This window comes from Chelon labrosus (assembly GCF_963514085.1).
Source record: "Chelon labrosus genome assembly, chromosome: 17".
NCBI classification, from domain to species: Eukaryota; Metazoa; Chordata; class Actinopteri; order Mugiliformes; family Mugilidae; genus Chelon; species Chelon labrosus.
In genome coordinates, this window is record NC_140350.1 from 23211019 (window position 1) to 23232237 (window position 21219).

Genomic DNA, 21219 nt, shown 5'->3' on the forward strand with positions numbered 1-21219 from the left:
TGAGCTATCAGTTCGAGAGGATTACATTTTGTTTTTTGCTTTGCCCTGATTGGGTAGAACATCTCCTGCCCTTCAAGGAATCTGTTGTCGCTCTCATTTGAAATATACTGCACATACCATTTGTGGCTGTTTATTTTGATCAGCTAGCTAATGTTAAAGTCACTGCATGCAGGTCTTGGATTTCTGCTTTCTTTCTTTACACCTGTGGAAAGTGGTTATCGGGAAAAGCCTATCTGTGAGGTGGTGCAGTGGTAAGGTAATTTGCATATGGTGCAATTTGAGTTAAAGGGTAATTACCGTTTTTTACAACCTGGACCTTATTTCTGGCATAAAATACGATCGTTTACTCACCCATATAATTTTGGTGTCATTCAGATCCACATATATCCATATAGTGGGAGTGAATGGGGCACCAAAACGCAGCCTCTAAATAACCTGCCGTTCATTTCACCAATATTTTGTTATTATACACTAGTGCTATTCCCCGTTGAGTCCGGAGTTACCTGTTATCATCATCTGGGGTCTGTAGATTGATCTACTAACCTCTGACCATGTCATCTCTGAGCACCGTGCGGCTTATTTATCTGTAATTTGCTACTGCTTGTTTTTTGCAACGTGGCTGAATATTTTTCCGATTCTTAGGCTGTGAATGACGACTTTGTTTATGATGGACGTCCTTACCGTTTTGAGCCTGAGTATACGGATGAGGAGCTTGTTGAAAGGAGGATGCGGAGGCAGAGAGAGGAACAGCTGGCCAAAGAACAACAAACCGCTGCACGTCCACGAATAGATAACAGGTAACTCCGGACTCAACGGGGAATAGCACTAGCGTATCATAACAAAATATTGGTGAAATGAACGAGTTTCGTGGCAGATAAGGTGTTATTTAGAGGCTGCGTTTCGGTGCCCCAGTCACTGCCACTGTATGGATATAGGCGGCTCTAACTATCGTCCGAACGACTCCAAATGACACCAAAGTTATATGGGTGAGTAAACGATTGTATTTTATGCCAGAAATAAGGTCCAGGTTGTAAAAAAACAGTAATTCCCCTTTAATGTGCTGACACATTTGATATGTGTGAGCATACGAATGAGAAAAGTGTCCGGAGACAAGGCATCCATGCAGACGTGGGAAAAGGCAAATTAGAAACGCTGCCAAATGATCTTAGTTGCTAACATTTTTCTTTTCAGTACCGGCGTGGTTCAAGGTTCGGTTTGAAGTGGCGTAGGACGACGTTGCCAGAGTCTAATCCTGATTGAAGTCAGTTTGCTTGATAGGAACCTGATATTTTATGATATAAGACAGAAAGGGCGCCACAGTGGTGTGGTGGTTAGCACTGATGCCTCACAGAAAGAAGGTTCTGAGTTAGAATCCATCGGATATGGAGTGTGCATGTTCTCCCTGTGTCTGTGTGGGTTCTCTCCGGGTTCTCCAGCTTCCTCCCACCGTCCAAAGACATGCTGGTTAGGTTCACTGGTGATTCTAAATTGGCTGTAGGTGTGAGTGTGAATGATTGTCTGTCTCTCTGTGATAGACTGGAGACCTGTCCAGAGTGTACCCCGCCACCTGTCCAAGAGCTAAAGCTAAACTACCTTCTGTTAACTCATTAAACATTGCCGTAGGCCTTTATTTGTTTTCATCTTGAGAGTGCAGTGGTGAGGTGACGCCTTATACGCTCAGATTTAAAAAGAAAACTGACCCATGTCTGTTGAAATGGGGTTTGGCGGCTGAGTCATGAGTCGCCAGAAGGTTGGATTGAGTTTCTGGGGATTCATATCTCATTCTGAAAGTTTTAATATGCTGCCATTCCTTTTCATCTTCAGATAGTTTAAACATTTTGCTGTGTGGCACAAAATCTGATAGAAAATCAAAAAGGGACAAGAGAGCGACAAGCAGATATGTTTCCTTAACGCTATTTTATGAATGCAATGCAGACTGACTGACAGAGGAAAATTAATACTGCACATTCTTGGTGTGGATTACTTTAATCAGAGTAAAAGATGCATTCTGAGAGGAGGCTGAGAGGCACGGGGACTCTGCTGCTGCTGTGCCTTTTTAAAATAAGGCAACACAACACAGTCAAAATTCAGCCGCGACCCTTTCTCCTCAATCTCGTTTCTTATTTTCTCCTCTCTTATCCAAGAAGCAGCCAGTGTGAACTAAACATGGGAAAATATTCAGCTGTATATATATAAAACACGGTTCAACCGCAATCCAAACATGAACCAGCTCAAAAATGATCATACCTTTAAAACTGGGGGTTAAACACACAAAGCAGTTATTGAGACAGCAGTGTGAGAGTTGATTGGAGAGGTTACAGCGGCGTCTTCATCTGCTTCTATTGTTGCCATCAGCAAACACCTGAACTGTCAGCGAGCTGAGACACATTATGTGCGACGCAGACAGCTGCACCGCGCCGCTGATTGCACGAGCACACTGTGAATACCCGCTTGATCATAATTACCGAGGATTTGGAGGGGGAAAAAAATGACCGCCGCAAAAGGCAGATGGGAGTGGATCCGCACACACCTCCCCGCCTCGCTCGGCCCTCGGGTCCTTTGGAATGAAGCTGAGCTCCATTTTCGGGGGAGGGGGCAAATTACGAGGGTCCTCTTTTAGAGGAAGTTGGGCCTCGGCATGTGTGGTGGTGGTGGTGGTGGTGGTGTCGGGTTTTGGAGCAAGATGAACTGAAAACACACTGAAGTCAGGATGGAGCAGTACATGAAGCTTACAGAGGTCCAGGGTGCACTCTGTCTCTCAGTCTACAGGATTACTGGTGATAGATAACAAACTAATTAATTAATATTAAATTTTACGTACTCACACTGGCTAATTCAAATCATTTTGTTCACTTTTAAATTCTCTGCATCACAGTTCAACCAGTAGGAGATTATATCACTTTACATCAAGGGTGTCAAACATGCGGCCCGCGGTCCAAAGCCAGTCCACAAGAGGATATTATCTGACCCACAAAAGATGAATTTGCAAAATGCGGATAGAAGATTATTGGTATTTAGGACGGTTCTACAGTCGTCGCTCGCCACTTTGCGGATTTTTAAGTCATACATATCTAATTTTATATCACGAAAAATTCGATATATCGCGGGAAAACACGGCCAATGAAACTTCGTGATCTCAGAGTGTTTCTGTGGTTGTTGCATGAAAAGATGTTGCAGTTAATTAATTTAAAGCCCTACGATGCCTCCCTTGTTAAAATGATTACATATGTATGTTTAAGAGCATAGAAAGTGTTTATAAGAGTATGGAAAAGGTTAATAAGAGTGTGGGAAGGGTTCATAAAGGTTTAAAATACATATACAACAGTATAATTAATAAAATAAGTACATTTAAAACAGTATAAATAATAAAATAAATATGTGGTCGCGGATTCTCACTTTTCGCAGGGAACGTAAACCCTGGGATAAATCAGGGAACACTGTATATGGAATTGGAAGTATATGGAATGTCCTATGTTCAAATGGTTCCCGAACGCACCATTTTCTTGTTAATGGTATGGACAGCTGTCAAACTGTTTGATTAGCCAATTAGTGATTTTCAAGTTAATCTACCAGGTAACCTGGTGGATGGGACCGAGAGGAAAGAGATGGAGCAAGAAAGAAAGTCACCGCTAAACTAAGCTACATATATTTAAGTTAGTGTGATTTAGTTACGTGTCTGCCTGAACGACTTAGTGTATATGTTTGCTAGAGACTGGACGCTCAGTGGAGCCTTTTCCGTTGGGAATTCTACTTAAATGATGTTAAACCGTTACACTGCAGACTTTTGCCAGTTAGCTCCTCGTGCTCGCAGTATGAGAGAATTGTTCTTGGGAAACGCTTGCTGCACCAAGCCGCTGAGAAACTACTGGATGCACAAACAAATTTAAATTAAAGTATTACAACTTGAGTCTCATTTGGTTCAAAAGCTAATTGCTGATGTCTGGTATCAGTGTGTTTTGTGTCACTCAGTCTACAGGATTACTGGCAACAGATAACACTACTAAAACACAAACAAATTAAAAAGAGTATTACAACCTGGGTCTCATTTGGTTAAAAAGCTTAATTGCTGATGTGTGGGAACATAAAAATAAGTTGGATGGTCTGACGGGTTGCAAAAGTTGACTGACTGCATCTGTAAGCTGTCATCCCAGGCTGCATTTACATGGACACTAATGTTCCACTTATAATTCAAATAAACTGCAGATGTTCTTGTAGTCATGCTCTTGCAGTCATAAAGCGCTTTTCTACCTGTTGCTACGTCACAATGAGACACATGTGTACCAGCCCGAGTCCCGGCATCTTACTCAAGGACGCTCCGGCATGTCCTAACCCTCTGGTTCGAGGACAACCCGCTCTACCTACCTACTGAGCCACAGCGATCCGATGTAGAAGGATCTGATCTAATCTGCTTTTTTCTCTCTGGTTACTGGAATAAATCCACTGTCTCTGAGCAGGTCTGCTCCACGTGGGTTGACGTGACGAGTTTCCAGGAGGGACAGAAACACGGACGAGTGTTTGAGAAGACAAACAAAGCTGTAATCCGTGTGGACAGCAATGCTTGAAACGAGGCTCCATCTTGTTCCTCTTCTTCTTGTTCTTCTCCTACATGAATGAATTCAGTGTTTCTGGCAGATCTGACGCTGCACAGTGCTCAGAGCTACAGCTACTTTATTTAGCCTCCATGTAAACAGTTAAATTATAATATCTGAACGTTGAAGAGATATTGTACTAGAAGACAGTGTGCAGGGCTCATCACTGACATTAATGGAAATCTGTCTTATTTCTTGTAATGATTGTTGCATTAATATACAGGATGCATGTTTAGCTTTGTCATGTCAGTCTTGTGGAATAATTTGCAAACAGTTTCCTCCTCTTAATGCGTGGAACATATAAACTGCACATTTATTTTCAACCAAATACCGTTCATGCATATTTTCCAACCTGTTTGTCCCCTTGGGAGCTTATTTTCCACAGCGCTATCAGCCTCTTGATCGCCAGGGGATACGTCTTCATTACCATATCTGACTGGCCTGCTAGCACGCAAGTGGGGGAAGCATCAATCACCAGCAGCAGAAGATAACAGGATGGATGAGAGGGGAGCTTTGATGTAGACCAGAGGGAGCTGACACACCGTCACGTCTGAGAAGGGGTTAATGCTTCTGGAGCCACCTGGGGTCGGTGGCGGCGCTCGGGTCAAGGCTGCTTGAGTCGATCCTGGAGTGATGGAAGCAGGCAATACGGAGAGCCGACAGATGGGACCCATTCGTCACCGATGAATGTCAACGCCGGCGCTGGGTGGAGGTGGGGGTCGTGTCGCGGGGTCACTCTGGGACGCATTAGTCTCAATGCCAGTCAAGTCATTGATAACAAGTAATTGATTTAGTGGAAAAACACAGCAGAGGGACTGAGACAAGCTAAACTAGCATTTAAAAAGGCTATTGGAAAGTAGCAGGGAAGGATAATTAGCTGAGGAGAGGAGATGTGAAGTTAAGCGGCTAAAGTGCAGCAAAATAACAATTAGAGGAGAAACTTCCAACTATTTGAATGTGTCTGCCTGATGCAAAGAACAAGCTCAGTTTTATAGACGGTTATGAAGATTCCACTATTGCTATGCAAATCCAAATAACAAGCTGAAACAAGGACTGCTGCACCCCACCAGTCTTTTAGAACTGAAGACGCTCCTTGGATGAAACGTCTCCAAGAAACTCTACAAGTCCGGTTGTTCTCGGTTGTTCCTCAGACTGTAGGTTGCTGCGTTTAGTCTGTAGAGTTTCCTCCAATTGACCTTTGGCTAAGCCCCGCCCTAGAATGTAGATTGACCAATCACAGCCAAGAGAGCTCCCACAGGGGTCCGACACTTTTTCCACAGCGCTCCATTGACTTTAACGCAGGCGTCTCATATTTTCGGTCTCGGCAGGCTATACTGTCGGTATATATCCAGCATCCAGGGTATGGATAAGCCCAATGATGTGCGCACAAAACCCTGTGGAGCTAACCAAAACATCACCGTTACAGCTTAAGTTGCATAGTTGTTGATACGCTAGCACACGCTGAAGAAATACAACGTTATACGTGCGTAACGTTAGTCCGTTTGCTTCGTAATAACGATTATAGAAGTGAATAGAGACGTACCCAGCTTTGCATGAACAGTGTTGCTCCTTGATATTGATACCAGAGCCTTATAGATAACCAGAAAACCACAGCCCAGAAGAGAATGTCGGACGTAGCAACAGTAACTAAGGGGGGCGGGGCTTAGCCAAAGGTCAATTACATTTAAGTATCTAGTGGTTAACACACTCTAGTAGTATGAATATGTAGATGTAAAAACGAAGATGACCTTTTGACTTTTTTGCATATTGAATGATATAGTTTCATCATTTTATCCTACAAGATTTAAGTTTGTGAAAGTTAGGTGTTCCTGAAGGTGTTCCTGAGACATCTCGCTCGTAAGAATCAGACGTCCATACACCTGTGTGTGCGTGAGGACTACCTGAAAACACGATGCCTCCGGCAATTGCTGCTCTGATTGCAGCGGCGCTTTGATTAAAGTCTGTCACATCTTGTATAATTTCCTGTTACGTTAAAGGGGTAAGTACTCTAAACTGTGGCACTTGTTTTGTAACATGAAGTAGAAGTTAGGAGAGCAGCTCAGGATTTGATGTTGACAGAACATCATTTTGAGGTTTAGCATAAAATAATGGACACAAGGTTTATGCGGGCAATTATCAGCATTTTAGTAAATAAGCTGTGAGTCTAGTCCATAGACTGTATATAAATATGGACAATGCGTCTCCACTTGCTTGCATTGACAAAACTGACGCTATTTTCCTGGGGATATAGGCAGCGCCATCTTGTGAGTTTGGAGCCAGAGTCTGATCAGTACAAGAGAGTGAGAGTGAAGAGACGTGGGAGTATTATCGATGCCCTGCCCACACTGCCACCAGACTTACTTAGGTTTTCGTTTAATTAATACTACCCTCTGCTCTACCTCCACCAGTTACAAGGAAATGTTGGATTATACACTGTACTTGTTTTTCTTAACTTGTTTTACAACTCTCACGGTCCCACAGGACTGTTTTACAGAGTGGCTGGCATGGCAACTGATAGTAGCCATTATGTCACATCCTGTTTCTATAGCATTGAATAACTACAAATAATAATTGTAACGAAAACCAAAGGTTTGACACTTGAACATGCATCAACATTATATTAACTACCTAGAATGACTGAAACCATCTTTTAAAAAAATGTATTTGACGTGTATTTTAGTGTTTTAGTTCGGCCCAAGTCCCGCCCACTAACATGGAGGGGGTGGAGCTTATGACATATACTGCAGCCAGCCACCAGGGGGAGCTCTACTTGCTTTAGCTTCACTTTAGAGGAGCAGTTCCACCGTCCAACTTTATACAGTCCATGATATAGACACTAAACACCAAGTGTTTGCAGATGATCATTACATTAAGGTAGAGATGGTGCCAGACTCACAGCATTTTTAATTTACAATTTAATTTGTGTATTCCATTGTGTATCACAGTATGAGACAACAGCACACTAACAAACTGAGTAATTTTAGCCTGCATGTTTGCCTTTTTTAAGGATTCCCCTGATCGGCTGTTTCCACCGTGAACACAAATACAATTATGCAACTGGGAAATTTATGTTTTCTGCATTTGGCAGTATATGCCACAACTTTACAAAACATAAGCAGATAAAGAAGGGATCTTCGGAAATATTACATGAGAGCAGGAGGGAATTTCTGGGGGATACCACAACACGCAGTTATTTCTAAAAGGCTCTGTGCATAGTAAATTGGATATTTTATTTCCACAAATTACAGTTTCTGTATACTGCATTTTCAGCGTTTTATTCTCAACGTTTTCTCAGTTTAAATGTCTCACGTGCATTTTCCAAAGTTGTGTTGATCCCTCAGTTGCCACAGCTACAGAACAATGTGTGCAAAAGCAACTACTTAAACGCACAAAGTGTAAATTATTGCTGAAAGGCTTTTGGAGATAAGAAGAAAATCACTATCGCCATCTGTTATCTCTCAGAAGACAGCTTTTTTTTTGGTCCAAGGAATGTCAGTTTGCAAAAAAATAAATAAATATATTTAAAAATGGAATGACAACACCTAATTAGAAATAAGTACCGGAACAGTGACCACATCTAGCATATAAGGATGGATTTCCACCTTAAAAGAACCACTAAAGTGTTTGACCTTTGAGTCTAATGTGGTCGATCACCACATTGCTTCGCATGCTTCTGTCACTATTTGTTATCAGAGTGTTTGCTTTTCATTGGTGAATAATTGCTGGCAATATGGGCCAGACGGAATAACACATTCAACATACATTCACAGGAAACATGTAGCTTCCCCCAGCAAAGTAAAGGAATCACATTACAATGATAATGAGAGGGAGCTCGGAGGAGGGGGGGCGAGGGGGCTGGTGATGGTTTCGATAAGGGTTCACCGGGTCTGGACGCTGGTTGGACAGAACTTGGCATTGATTAGAGGGGACTGGTTGGGATTGGGGCTTATCTCAGCGGCTTACCTTCTTGTATCTGGGGATAGGAAGCTGTTTTCCCAGCAAACATAACGCACACAGACGAGATGAGAGCATGCAAAAGAGTGGAGGTGGAGGAGAGAAAGAGAAAAAAAAATAACATTGATCACGTGAGATTAGAGTTGAAGCAGTTAAATTGACATGCAGATAAGAGAAGACAAAACATGACTGTGATGGAAGTAGAAAGCAGAAACAAGCAGGCTGTAAAGCTCAGAGCGCCGCTGAAATGTTGTCTGTGGAGAAACTGATTCTGAGCAAACAAAATCTGAACAGTGTGTTGATACAGTAAACGTCGGCACAAACTTGTTTTTTAATTTGTTTACATTTGGCTTAAATTAACTGGGTTTGAGGCAACATTCGGCTTCAGTCTCAGGATCCGAGTGTGTCTGAGTTACAAGACCAGTCGGGGATTGAATAACTTTAGCATTTTCTTTTTTTTTGCTTCCCAGTAAATGGCAGAAAAATTACATCAAATTAAGTCGAGGCAAATTTCTTTTAATCCCCTTTAAGCATGCACGTTCTGTTATTAAGACCTTGGCCCAGGCTGCAGTTTGGGAAAGTGGTCAAAGAAGCAATAAACTTCGGGAAAGCAGTAAATAATGTTAAATCATTTTACCCGACAACCTGTTATGTCAAAACTGTGAAAAATCCCAAAAGAATCCCAGAAGAAGAAAGTTAGCAGAAACAAATGAGTAGAAAAGGATAAGGTACATTCAAGGTAAATTTAAAACATCCACAGCCAGTCGGGACTGGAAAACCATGCTTACCAATGCCTATAAGTTTATAGTTTAGCACGATGCAGCTTGACAAGAAATGTAGTCAAGATGTCCAAGCGGTCTAAGGCATAATCTATGCTGGAGGCATGGGTTTGAATCCCACTTCTGACACAATCTTTGTAGAACACCTCTACAAAGATAAATATAAACTGTACAAGACCTTAAGTGTTACCTGCAGCCTGAAACCATCAACAATGGGGAGTGTGTAGAGGTGGTTTAGATCTAAAAGTACCTGGGTCTACATCTGGATCACAAACTGGACTGGTTGTCTCTATTTCCTCAGGAGGCTAAGGTGGTTTAATATCTGCAGGAAGCTGCTGGACATGTTCTACCAGACTATCAGGCTGATACAGAAGGAGGACTCTGTGGTAGGGACAGAGCTGGAGTCCCCGACATCGGTGGTAGAGGCGAGGACCTTGAAGAAGCTCTGGTCCATCATGAAAAATGTCCACCACACTCTACACGACACCATAGTCAGACAGAGAAACTAGTTCAGTGACAGGCTGCTGTCTCTGTCCTGCTCCATGGACAGGTTGAGGAGGTAATTTGTCCCTCAGGACATAAGACTCTATAACACCTCCCCAGAAAGAACCAACTAATGGGGTTCCCCATCTATCTATCTATCTATCTATCTATCTATCTATCTAGCAGCTTTCCCTTTCTTTAAAAAACAAATAGTTGTTTTTCGTGCTCCTGTGCTGATGCATGGATTAGATGTGGAGGTGTTTTTTCTTAACTACTTTTCAGTCATAATGCTAAGCTAAGCTAACTACCTGCAAACTGTTCCTTTAAGCTGATGATGCACAGCCTTAGTAAAACATCATAACAAAAGGCAAACGAAACAGTGATTTCGGGCACAAATGACACCTGTGACTTATTGTTTATCCACCACACGCTTGCCGTCTAAGGCTCGACAGCTGCTGTATTAACTGCTAAGACATAAATCACGATCGATTCCTCTGCGGTTATGACCTGGCAGTTACCTCCGTCATCCTTTGTGAATAGCCTCGTGGGAATGTCCTTCAGACATTTCTTCAGTGTTTCGAGCCGAAATGTGTTGAGTTGAAAAGCAAAAATAAAGCATTTCTCTGATTTTTCCAGATGTTCTTCCACTTACTGTAACACGGGGGTTGGAAATGAAGACGCATTGTTTCACAAAACCTTTTCATGTAAGACCAGTGTCATGAAAACAGATGCAAACAAGGACGTTGAATGCAACAGAGCAAAAGCATTTCTAAGAAACCGAGCCAGAGTGTGTGTTTTGTGTGCTCCCACATGAGTGTGGGCGTACCAGGCAATGAAAGGGCAGTCTGCAGAATAAGGAAGAGAATAAAAGACTATGGCGCAGTGTTAATGCAGGTTGTCATGTAGGCAGCGATGAATAAACAGGTCTCGGTGTTGCAATTGAATCGTAAAGACAGTGTCTGATTCACTGATAGGGGCAGGGAACTCGCTTTCTCTACCCAGGGAGGAATGAAATAACCTAACATCTACTTACTTTAATATGTGTGGATGACAAGATAAGACCACATTACAGAGGAAGTAGATCAATTGGCTTTACTTGACAATAAAAATTCTGATTTACAAAAGCAAACGTTTGATGCTCAATGAAATGGTTCCTAGAGAACCAGGAACGTTAACATTTAGACAACAAAATGTGATGATAGATATCACTCTTCCAGCAAAAATCCGAGTTTTAGACAATACGCTGGCACCTTTGGCCAAACATCTGGATTTGAGATCAACTCAACAAATATGTTTAGAAAAAAATAACATATTTGGGTTTTGTTTAAAACTCAGGAAAGTTCCCCAAGTGTTTCATTTTAGCCGTGGTAGAAGAATCTCTGCTGGCAGTGTTGTCTGGTGTTTTTGTTCCAGTGTCTCACTAATTATTAGATGACTGCCATGAAAATTGGTGCAGCCATTCATGTCCCTTAGTAGAGAATTTATAACAATATTGTCATGATTTCCGGACTTTACATCTATCATCATTACCAGGTCGGAATTTCTAATTTTCCGAAAACTAAGACAAATGCAGTTACCTTCACAACGAACAACCTTTAAACAACTAATTATCCTCAGCTGTACTGTACTGTAGCTATAATATTTCTGTTTAATTTGTTTGACTGGCTTCTCTTTGTCTGCTTTCAGGACTTCCTGCTGATGTTTTGAGTCATTTTCAATGAGAAATGTAGAACATTCTGAGGGGTTCAGCAACTTTTTAGGAGCACTCTGTACGTTCTGCAGAGAAACACACGGCAAGAGGTATCAACAGTGATGCGGTGGCAGCTCAAGCTCCTAGGAAGGGTCAGGAAGAGGTAGCTGTAGTTAATGAAGAGCGAGATGTAGGAGAGCATGACAGGAGAACTAGCTAGGGCAGATGTAATATTTAAGATGACCCTCCCACTGCTAGGACCACAAATAGGATCAAATGCTGTAGGAAACACTGTTAACACAGAAAATGCTCAGGCTAGAGGATACTTACACCTCGGATACAGCCACTTTTCCCCGACGCATTACAGATCTGTTGTCTATCATATAGGATTGACTTCAACAACTTTAATAAAGGCTAAAATTGCGAGCATTGGTTTTGGCAAATACTCAAAATTAGATGAAAACTTTGTGACTTGGGACATCTCTATAACAATTAAATAATCAATTTGCAAAAACTCAGAGAACAGAATATGCTCTACTGTGCGAAGTACACAGACAGACAGACAGCACTGTTTTGCAAAACTTGGCCAGAGCCGAAGGCAACTGCGAAGAAAGCAAATGGCCTCTTTTGGCCGGTGTTACTTTTCCAAAAACCCATGAATCTTGTCAGGAACTTCATGAGCACTCAGTGGGAACCCCCAGAGGAGTCCCCCTGCTCCCACTGTCGGTCAGCTCGACTTGTCAGGTCAGGAAATATCACAGTGGAGCTCTAGGTGTTGAACGATGCTGACAGATGACAGAGAAGCGTCCGTGTTAAGGGAGAATCTTCATGAAGTCTGACAGCAATCTGAGCAGCAGTCGTTAAGACGTCTTACTGTGAACCAAACCGTCGGACAGATGGACAGACGAGCTGACAGACTGGCTCGTGTCAGCGTCCCAGCGCCACGCTGCGACAAGGGCAAAAAGGAACAAAGAAAGTGATTCCTCTTTAAAGTTTCAACGCAATGGGTTCATGTTTGTATCACCGTGTTCATCCAGATTATTCTAGCAGGCTGATAAGCAGCAGGCAGCGAGGATAAGTAAGAGCCTATTAGGTCTGAACACAGGGAGATTAAAAAAAGGGAACCTCAAATCACCTGCTACGATAATAAATTGCAAAAGTCAGGAGTTGGCGGCACAGTGGTGTGGTGGTTAGCACTGATGCCTCACAGCAATAAGGTTCTGGGTTCTAATCCAGGCCTGTTCTCCGTGTGTCTGCATGGGTTCTCTCCAGGTACTCCAGCCTCCTAGCACAGTCCAAAGACACGCTCGTTAGGTTAATTGTTGATTCTAAATCACCCTGTCTCTCACCCGATGACAGCTGGGATAGGCTCCAGCCCCCCCCATGACCCTTCACAGAAGATGAATGAATGAATGAAGTCAGGTGTGAGTGAAATCACTTAAGACGTGGCTGCAGCGTTTGAGGTTTAGTAGATTAAAAGTTGACACGGAGCAGGTGCTAACAGTGAAGCTAAACCGCTAAAAGATTTGGGCTTTGTTTTCAGAGTCAGCTGTACGCTGGAAATCAGCCTGTACTTTGTCAGCTCCCGTGAAGCAGAGTAATCCGAAGGACGGCAGACGGGCCTCCTGCAGAGACGAGTTCTTCGCACAATTTTATGGTTGCACGCTGACGTGTTGAGTCATAACAAGGTTCTATAAGGTGACAGAGGCTGTCTTGTTTCGCCTGGTTCTCGGTGCACCGTAATGTTATCACACGAGGGAGCGGAGAATTCTTTATTTGGCTGAGGGTGGAGGAACTAAATAAAGTGGCAGTGTGTTTCTCAGAGATTTGAAACGGTACCGCGCTGGAATGCGGGGTTATATTTTGTTTGTGTCGGGGAAACTGAGAATGTGTGTACTCCAACAGGTCGGGTTTAATATAGCTTTCATGCTTTTATTTTGAAATTGCCTGTCGGCGCTCCGAGATATGTTTTAGCTGCAATTCAAATTTCCACTTCAGACACTGATGTTGTTTAGTGACATTCTTCTGATTACTTAAGAATTCTTCTGTTTTGCACTCATGATATGTACTTCATTGTGGACTTTTGTGATATTGTGCCATGTTTCTGCACATTTCGTGCCTTCAGATGTGGTCGTGTCTACTGTGTGCAGAAGAAAAGTTCACGTGACGGCGCCTTCTTGTTGTAATGACAAATGTTCAGCAGCCTGCGGTCTGAGCTGTGACAGGTTTGCTGAAGTTTTCACTTCTAGTAGACAGTTCTACTTCAAGTTATCCCGTCCATCGTGAGCTTGGTAACCGTTAGCCCAGTTGGCCTCAAGACGGCAAGGGGTTCTCATAACTTTTAGCCGATGTTACCACTTTAAGCATTTTGGGTACACGACCTCCAGTGTTCTACCCTCAAGCTCATGAGAGACAGAGTGGTGCTCAGACAACAACCTTGTTCTGAACACCAGCAAGACCAAGGAGGTCACTGTGGACTACAGGAGGTCCAGGAAGACAAAACACACTGGTCACCTGGTGAAGAAGGCAGCAAAAATCCAAGTTTTAGACAATATGCTGGCAACTTTCACCAAACATCTGGATTTGAAATCAACTCAACAAATATATTTTGAAAAAAAATATATTTGGCTTTCATTGCAAAGTTCCCCAAGTGTTTCATTTTAGCCGTGCTAGAAGAATCGCTATTGGCAGTGTTGTCTGGTGTTTGTTTTCCAGTGTCTCACTAATTATTAGATGACTGCCATGAAAATTGGTGCAGCCATTCATGTCCCTTAGTAGAGAAATTCTAACAATATTGTCATGATTTCCTGACTTTTCATCTACCATCATCACCAGGTCGGAATTTCTAATTTTCCGAAAACTAATACAAAGACAGGTACCTTCACAACCAACAACCTTTAAACAACTAATTATCCTCAGCTGTACTTTGTGTTTGGGGTTTATTGATGATATTGACGAATACCAGCAAACTCAGTGACGATTGTAAACATATTTTCTTTAAGGCATCCATGCTAATGCCTTTAAAACACTTAGGGATGTAAAGATCGTATCTCAATTGGGTCGACAAAGGCCTTTTTTAACAAATCAGTGTCGGTTTTCATGAGCACAAACTGAAGCCAGAAAAACAATCGCAGTCCAGCAGCCACGTAACATTCCTTGATGTGGTAGCAAATCTGTATAAAGTTAAATACTCTGCGAGAAGCGAGAAATTTGCTGCAAGAAGGAAAAAAGTTTGTTTAGGCCAGGTAATTTATACTTCATGAGAAACTCAAGTGCCGAACCCCGGGGAAGTCCTGATAGGCCCTTCCCACTGCGGCATACATCACACACGCTAAGCATTGTGGGAGATGCAGGAGATGGACGACGAGAGGCACTTTTCTCATTATTTTTGTATGTTTTCTGACATTTTCCAGCCTGAAGAGCAACAACAACTCTTTTTCTGAGCTCCTCAGAAACACCAGAACCACAACCAACAGACTGAGAGAGAGCTTCTTCCCCAGAGCTATGAAATAACCCCCCCCCCCCCCCCCCATTTGCACTATTCGAGCCAGGAGCTACCGCCCCAAATTTCGTTATGTTCTCTGATTCTTGATGAGTTTCTCTTGAAGTCAGCATTTGTTCCTCTTTGTCGTGTGACTCCTGGCAACGCCCATACCCTCATTAGGCACCAGGTGACACAGTGCACCTGTCCGCCATCAGGAGTGGAGGTATAAAGGCAGAGAGAGCCCCGCTACTACTCCATGTCTGCAGAAGTAAATTTCGCTAATACAAACAAATCAAAGTGTCAAGTGCTACATATCCTGCAGTATATTATTATATTATAAATATATATGAAAACAAGCGTATATAATGACTAAATGCACATAAGATGTTGTGACTAGAACAACCACCTTACTGTGCAGAATCATAGCTCATGACTGTCACGTTTGCAAAAACTAATTCATCGTCTCGTAATGTGCTTATAGCCTCAGTAAGTCTGTGGATGGAGGAATAATAAAATAAATGTGTGAACTAAATGAAGCGAGAGACCATTAATCGTTATTTTACACCCATGTCTATAGAGGAGTCTAGGGAGAGCAGCACCAGCTCAGTGGGGAGGCATTTGATTCTGCGCCACTACAAGACTGTAGTATGCCTTATTTCCAGGCACAGTAGATCTCAATTTTATTAATTCTGAAAGTTTTCCTTCAGTGCTGACACTGGCTTCGCTTGCATGGAAAATGTGTTTTCAGCCCAACTGAAATTCTGACTGGAGATTCCAGTGTAACGGTTAACATGGAGGCTAAATACAATGATCTGATAACGTACACTGTGTGTGTTTGACATGCAAAGCGGTTTAGCATGCTGTTGAACGCTGAATCTGCAGGAAGTATAAGAGACTAATGAGGAAAACACAGGAAGTAAAGCGAGAAACAAAACACGGAGGAAGAAACCTTCAAAACAGAAACAGAAAACGGACGTCCATGTTTGTGTCCTTCCTGGAAACTCATCACCTGGTGTTTACTAGAATATGCACGGAAAGAATGGATTTATTCCAGTCAGAGAGAAATCATAATATCAAGGGTTTACATGATTATCAGGAGCTAATATTTTCCGACTGAATAAATCATCAATCCGACTGAAAACATCTTCTGACGGACCAGTCTGTTCTGATCTGAGGCGGCTACGTGAGACATTTTTATTCTGATTATCACTGGAGTGCTTTTGTCCACATATACATAGCATTTGACTTTTCTAATCTCATTTAACATGTGGAAACTCACCTGCAGCACGTCCTGATTCAGATTATTCCAAACGCAACATGACGTGTCTCAGCCTGCTCGTATTTATTTAAAAATGTGCGATGCGGCGACTTTGAGTAGCACACCGTGCCGGGAGAGGATCTTTGCTTTTGTCTATATTTGCATATTCATGATAATGAGGCGCAGTGACATTGACAGAATTTGGGTTTCTCTGTCTTTAGTTCAATTAATGATTGTCTTTCTGGTTCTTTCTTCCCCTCACATTTTTGCAAAGTGAGATTTCTGAGCAGCGATCACTGCGCTCGGGCTATTTTGATCTTACAAATGCTTTGGTCTGAACAGCCAGTTCCGACTGGAAATCCAATATGTCAAACAGAGAAGAGAGACACAGAAAATGCCATTTCCCTTGTAGCTTTAAAGGTAGTGACCTTATGGGGTTTTATCAGTATCAGCCTGCTGTAATATCAGGAACAACTCAGTTGATGTCTCAGGTCTTGGAGAGGGTGCCGTGAGTCATTCTGTACAATTCACTAAAATCTAACCGGGGGCGACTATGTGAAAGTGAGACACGCCAAAGCCATCCAGCTGATGGCCGTGAAGAGGAATGCCGCCTCCTCTGTACGTCTACGTGCGCGTACTCCCTTTTAAGTCAATTAAAGGCCATTTCAAGGGGCTAAATTCACTTATTTTTGTCATGTGAGCCATGGCGCTGGACGTGGTCTGATTCACTTAGTGCATTAAGCAGCATGTGGATATGGCGAAGCTATGGAAGGAGCGGAGTTAGCAAGAGGAAGATGTGCGTTGAGCCAAAAGTTAATCTCAAGTATTGTAGCTAAGCCTGTATTTCACATCATTATCCGGACTGAGCAGCAAATGGATGCTGCATTGACGACGTCCAGACATCTTTGAGCTGCATTTCCCGGGAAAGTGCTTTATAAATAACAACTTTTATTTATGTTTTTGCAATTTTTTCCGCCTTTGAAAGCATGTCTACCTGTGCGCTACTGTGTCTGAATTATCCTGTAATTACGTCACTAAAGCACTAGGCGGAGTCCGGTCAGCCTTGAGTTTCACTGAGGAAATAAACGTGGATCAGCCTTTCAGGGAAATCACTACAGCACAGAACATGGAGAAGATGCCTGAGTAGACGGAGTGTAAGAGCTCGAACTACAGGCTGTGGAAAAATATGGATGCACCTCCATTTCCTCCCATTGGTCAAACTGACAAGTTCTAGCGATATGGTGTTGCCAGAGCCTGAACAGTAATGTGAGTACCGAGAGTGGAGTCACGTTATCGTTGACCCTAACCCGACACTTCCATTTGTCTAACTGGCGTTTGACAGTAAGCTCTGTTCTACCTCCACCAGTTACAAAGAAATGTTGGATTACACGCTGTACTTATTTATTTATTAAAAATTTTCCTTACTGTTAATCACCATGATGTCACATCCTGTTTTTATAGTGAAACTAAAGTGAAACTTCTCAGAAAACCTCCCTAAAATGACAGAAACCACCCTTTTAGTTTGGCCCGAGACCAATCGACTAACATGGAGGGGGTGGAGCTTATGACTTATACTGTAGCCAGCCACCAGGGGGAGCTCTAATTGCTTTGGCTTCACGTTTGAGAAGTTGTCATAGCGTCCATTTTTTATGCAGACTATGGACCGAATAAAGGAGAACTTTCTGTGCTTGTCCAGACCTTAACAGTTGTGATTTAGTCTAAAATGCATATCCTTCTTCATGTGACTCAGAGGCCAGATAAGCACATCTACCCAGATGTCTTCTGAGCAATGTAGTTCTGTTCAGTGCCGTGAGGAATGCACGGGCCTGTACATTGGGAAAACAAAACAACCGATCCACAAACACAGGAGAGTCAGCTCGTCAGGAAATGATTCAGCGGTCCACCTACACATGAAGGACAAAAGACACTCCTTTGAAGATAACAGCATCCACATTGTAGCCAGAGAAGCCAGATGATTTGAAAGAGCAGTAAAGGAAGACATCTATGTCAGATTATAAATTCTATCTCTGTATAGGAGATAATCTGCCATCAATCTACAATACAGTCTTAATATCTGTCTCCATGAAAATTCACCCCCGTTCACCCCTAGGGGACTGGAACCTCTGACTGATGATGGGTCATCAGAGAACCATTCACTGGAGAAAGAGGACAGGGTCTCCTCCAGCAACGGGTCAGTATCTAGTTAAAAGACACTAGTCAAACCAGTTTCTGATGGGTAACACCCACAGATGTTCCAATTAAAACTCTCCACCAGAAGAAGCTACTTGGATGAAACTTGGTCTTCAAGAAACGCTATGATTTTTGGATATATCATGACTCAGAGTGAAACTCAACACAGCTGACCGGTTGCTGCCTAGTGTTTCAGTAGCACATTTACACGACAGTTCAGACACACCAGCGCACAGTTAGAAATGCTTTAAACAGCATAACCCCCTACGGTCGCATAAATCAAGCTTTATAGAGGCAGGGGCAGTTGTGATTTACTGAGGTTAGCGTTCGTGTGATTACATTTTCAACTCTTCACTGACAGTGAAGGATATTAGTTACTATTCCCAGAAATGTTTCAAGGAGCAATTTGTATCTATGTGTCCACAGAGACATAGTACAAGTCTCTGGTACATTCATTACGTCATTTTATATATAACTGACAGATGGTTAGCATTGCTTGGAGTTATAATGTCCACGCATGTTTGCAGCCACACATTGAGCTTAAGTGAAACATTATTTGGAAATATAGTAAAGCTCACTCTGACAGGGTGAATAAACCGAGAGATGACTTACGACGCGTGGTTTTATCTCATAAAATGTCAGAATAGGGAACAAGGAACAGAATAGGGACAGAATAAGGAACGTCAGTGCCAAAGGATCGGTGAAGATTTTCAATCATATTTTGGTATGAAAGGGTAGTACTGTCAAACAGCTCCAGCTCTTCGCTTGTTGACATGTCAAGGCAAAGAATTTAATTAAACGTTAACAAGAGAGAGTCTATGGGTTTCTTTATTTTTTTTCGTCCTTCTACCTTCATAGTCATTGTATGGTTCAGAGCCTTTCAGTCCCACTCACAAATTAATAGTAGATTATCATGTTCAGCTGCCAAGAAACCGGCAGACTTCTTACTAAAAACTGCTTCACTACACACTCAGAAATATTTACAGGGCTTCTCAGTATCCTTAAGCATTTCATTAAAATAAGGGGATTATATGAGCACAGTAGCCTGCTTTACTGAGCACTAATGGGCGAATTAATTAGTTAAATTAAATTACGCCGTGGCTATTATGTTTATGTGCAGCACTGAGGGTTCAAGAGGAATTAGTCATTTGGTGTCTTTGGATCATACAGAGCACATGAAGTGACTGAAAATGATATTTAATTTGATTAGTGATGATAAAGCAGAAAGAAATAGGTGAAACGGTGAAAATGCAGAGGTGACGATCTACTGGTCGACTTTGTAGCCTTTTTCGTAGCATGATATGGTCGAATAAGGAGTGTCATCAAAATAATTATGAGATCAAACAGTCCTTGAATAAAGAATGACTTATTAGGCTGACAGGTTAACGAAACCGATTCAGCAAAAACTTCGAATATGAGAAGTATAAATTGCCTCAAATTGCATTCGCCACTCAAACAAATTCAACACTTTCATCTATAGAAGTGAAGTTCAGGAGGCAAAGAATGACAACCTCACACCTGCTTTCATTAAATTACAAACAAACAGAGTCTGGAAGACAGAGAAAAGAATAACAGTAACATGTTATGAGGAGTAAACATGAAAAAAACAGAGGATCTAAGATGGATCCCTGAGGAACTCCACAGGTGATTCTAGCTGAAATTTCAAGGAAAGCAAAAAAAAAACGTTTAAACTGTAAGTGCGTTGTGACTAATACTGACTTTATTCTGCATGCAACTGCCCAGAAAGTCAAAGACACGGCTGACTGCAGGTACAATAAACAGTTTAGGACTATGTAAAGTCACAAATCTCCGACCAATCATAGCTGGCTGTGATGACACCGGCTGTCTTGTCTCTGGCGACGACCTGTATAAAACGACAGTAAATCTATTCGTGGGTCATACGGAGAGGACATGTGGGTTGTCTGTCCTTTAGCTTGTCTTTAACTTTGCCATTATGTGCGCCGAAGAGCATGCACAATCACACGGCTATCGGTCGGCTGTCGTCAACTACGACACACGGCAGGCAATAAATCAATCAGTTGAGCCTGAATCTCATTTTCGGTGAAGGCGCACTACATCGTCCAGGTCTATGAATTTAAAGTGAATGACTGCACGATATTTTTTTTGGTGCGGTCTGAACTTGTTTTAAGCGTATTGAATTCAGCCTTCTTCTACTGCACCCTCTTTTTATCCTCCTGGGTTTTTCCTATATTGACAAGGTCAGCAATGAAGAGTAGTAGAGCAGGTCGAGTTAAATAAAGAGACATCGGAATTCTCCACATTTGATTTATTCCTTTTAATAAAAATTAAATTCAGCATTGTCCCCATGTCAGGCTAATCATCAGATCAGTGGCCTTTCGCACCCTCTTTAACCTCCTTTGTTTGTTTTAGTTATGTTGTCTGGTGACCTTTCTGCAATGAATGACATTTATGTTTTTCTGACCAAATGCCAACAGAGCTATGATAATATAGGCCCCGTAGATGCGAGCTATCAGCGTCGCATAAATATGAACCCCCGACAGATTTTAGCAAAGTGTTCCTGTTTCTGTGCAAAAGATCTATAACATCTCATTAGATAGATGCTTAACTGGATTCCTGGATGTTGCAGTACTATTGAAGTTCTGGCAGCTAAAGAAACAACAACAACAACAAAAAATCTATGGTGAGAAAAAGCTATAAGGAGTTTAGCAAACTGATTAAATAGTGCTTTATACAGTATCTGAGAGAAAATCGTTTTCTCTGCTTGACTAGGCAGAAGCTGAATCCAGGGAAAGAGCAGTATAGAAAACAAG

The 21219-nt window shown here is 42.2% G+C and overlaps 1 protein-coding gene across 1 annotated transcript in view; it reads right to left on the reverse strand.

Moving 5' to 3' along the window:
- doc2b (double C2-like domains, beta) overlaps positions 1-21219 on the reverse strand; it is a gene marked incomplete at both ends in the record, with an annotated part of 136448 nt that overhangs the window by 42289 nt on the left and 72940 nt on the right. The window contains one exon of the mRNA XM_084564241.1: positions 8553-8576. Coding sequence (XP_084420367.1) covers positions 8553-8576 — 24 coding nt within the window. The remainder of the gene's footprint in view (positions 1-8552; positions 8577-21219) is intronic.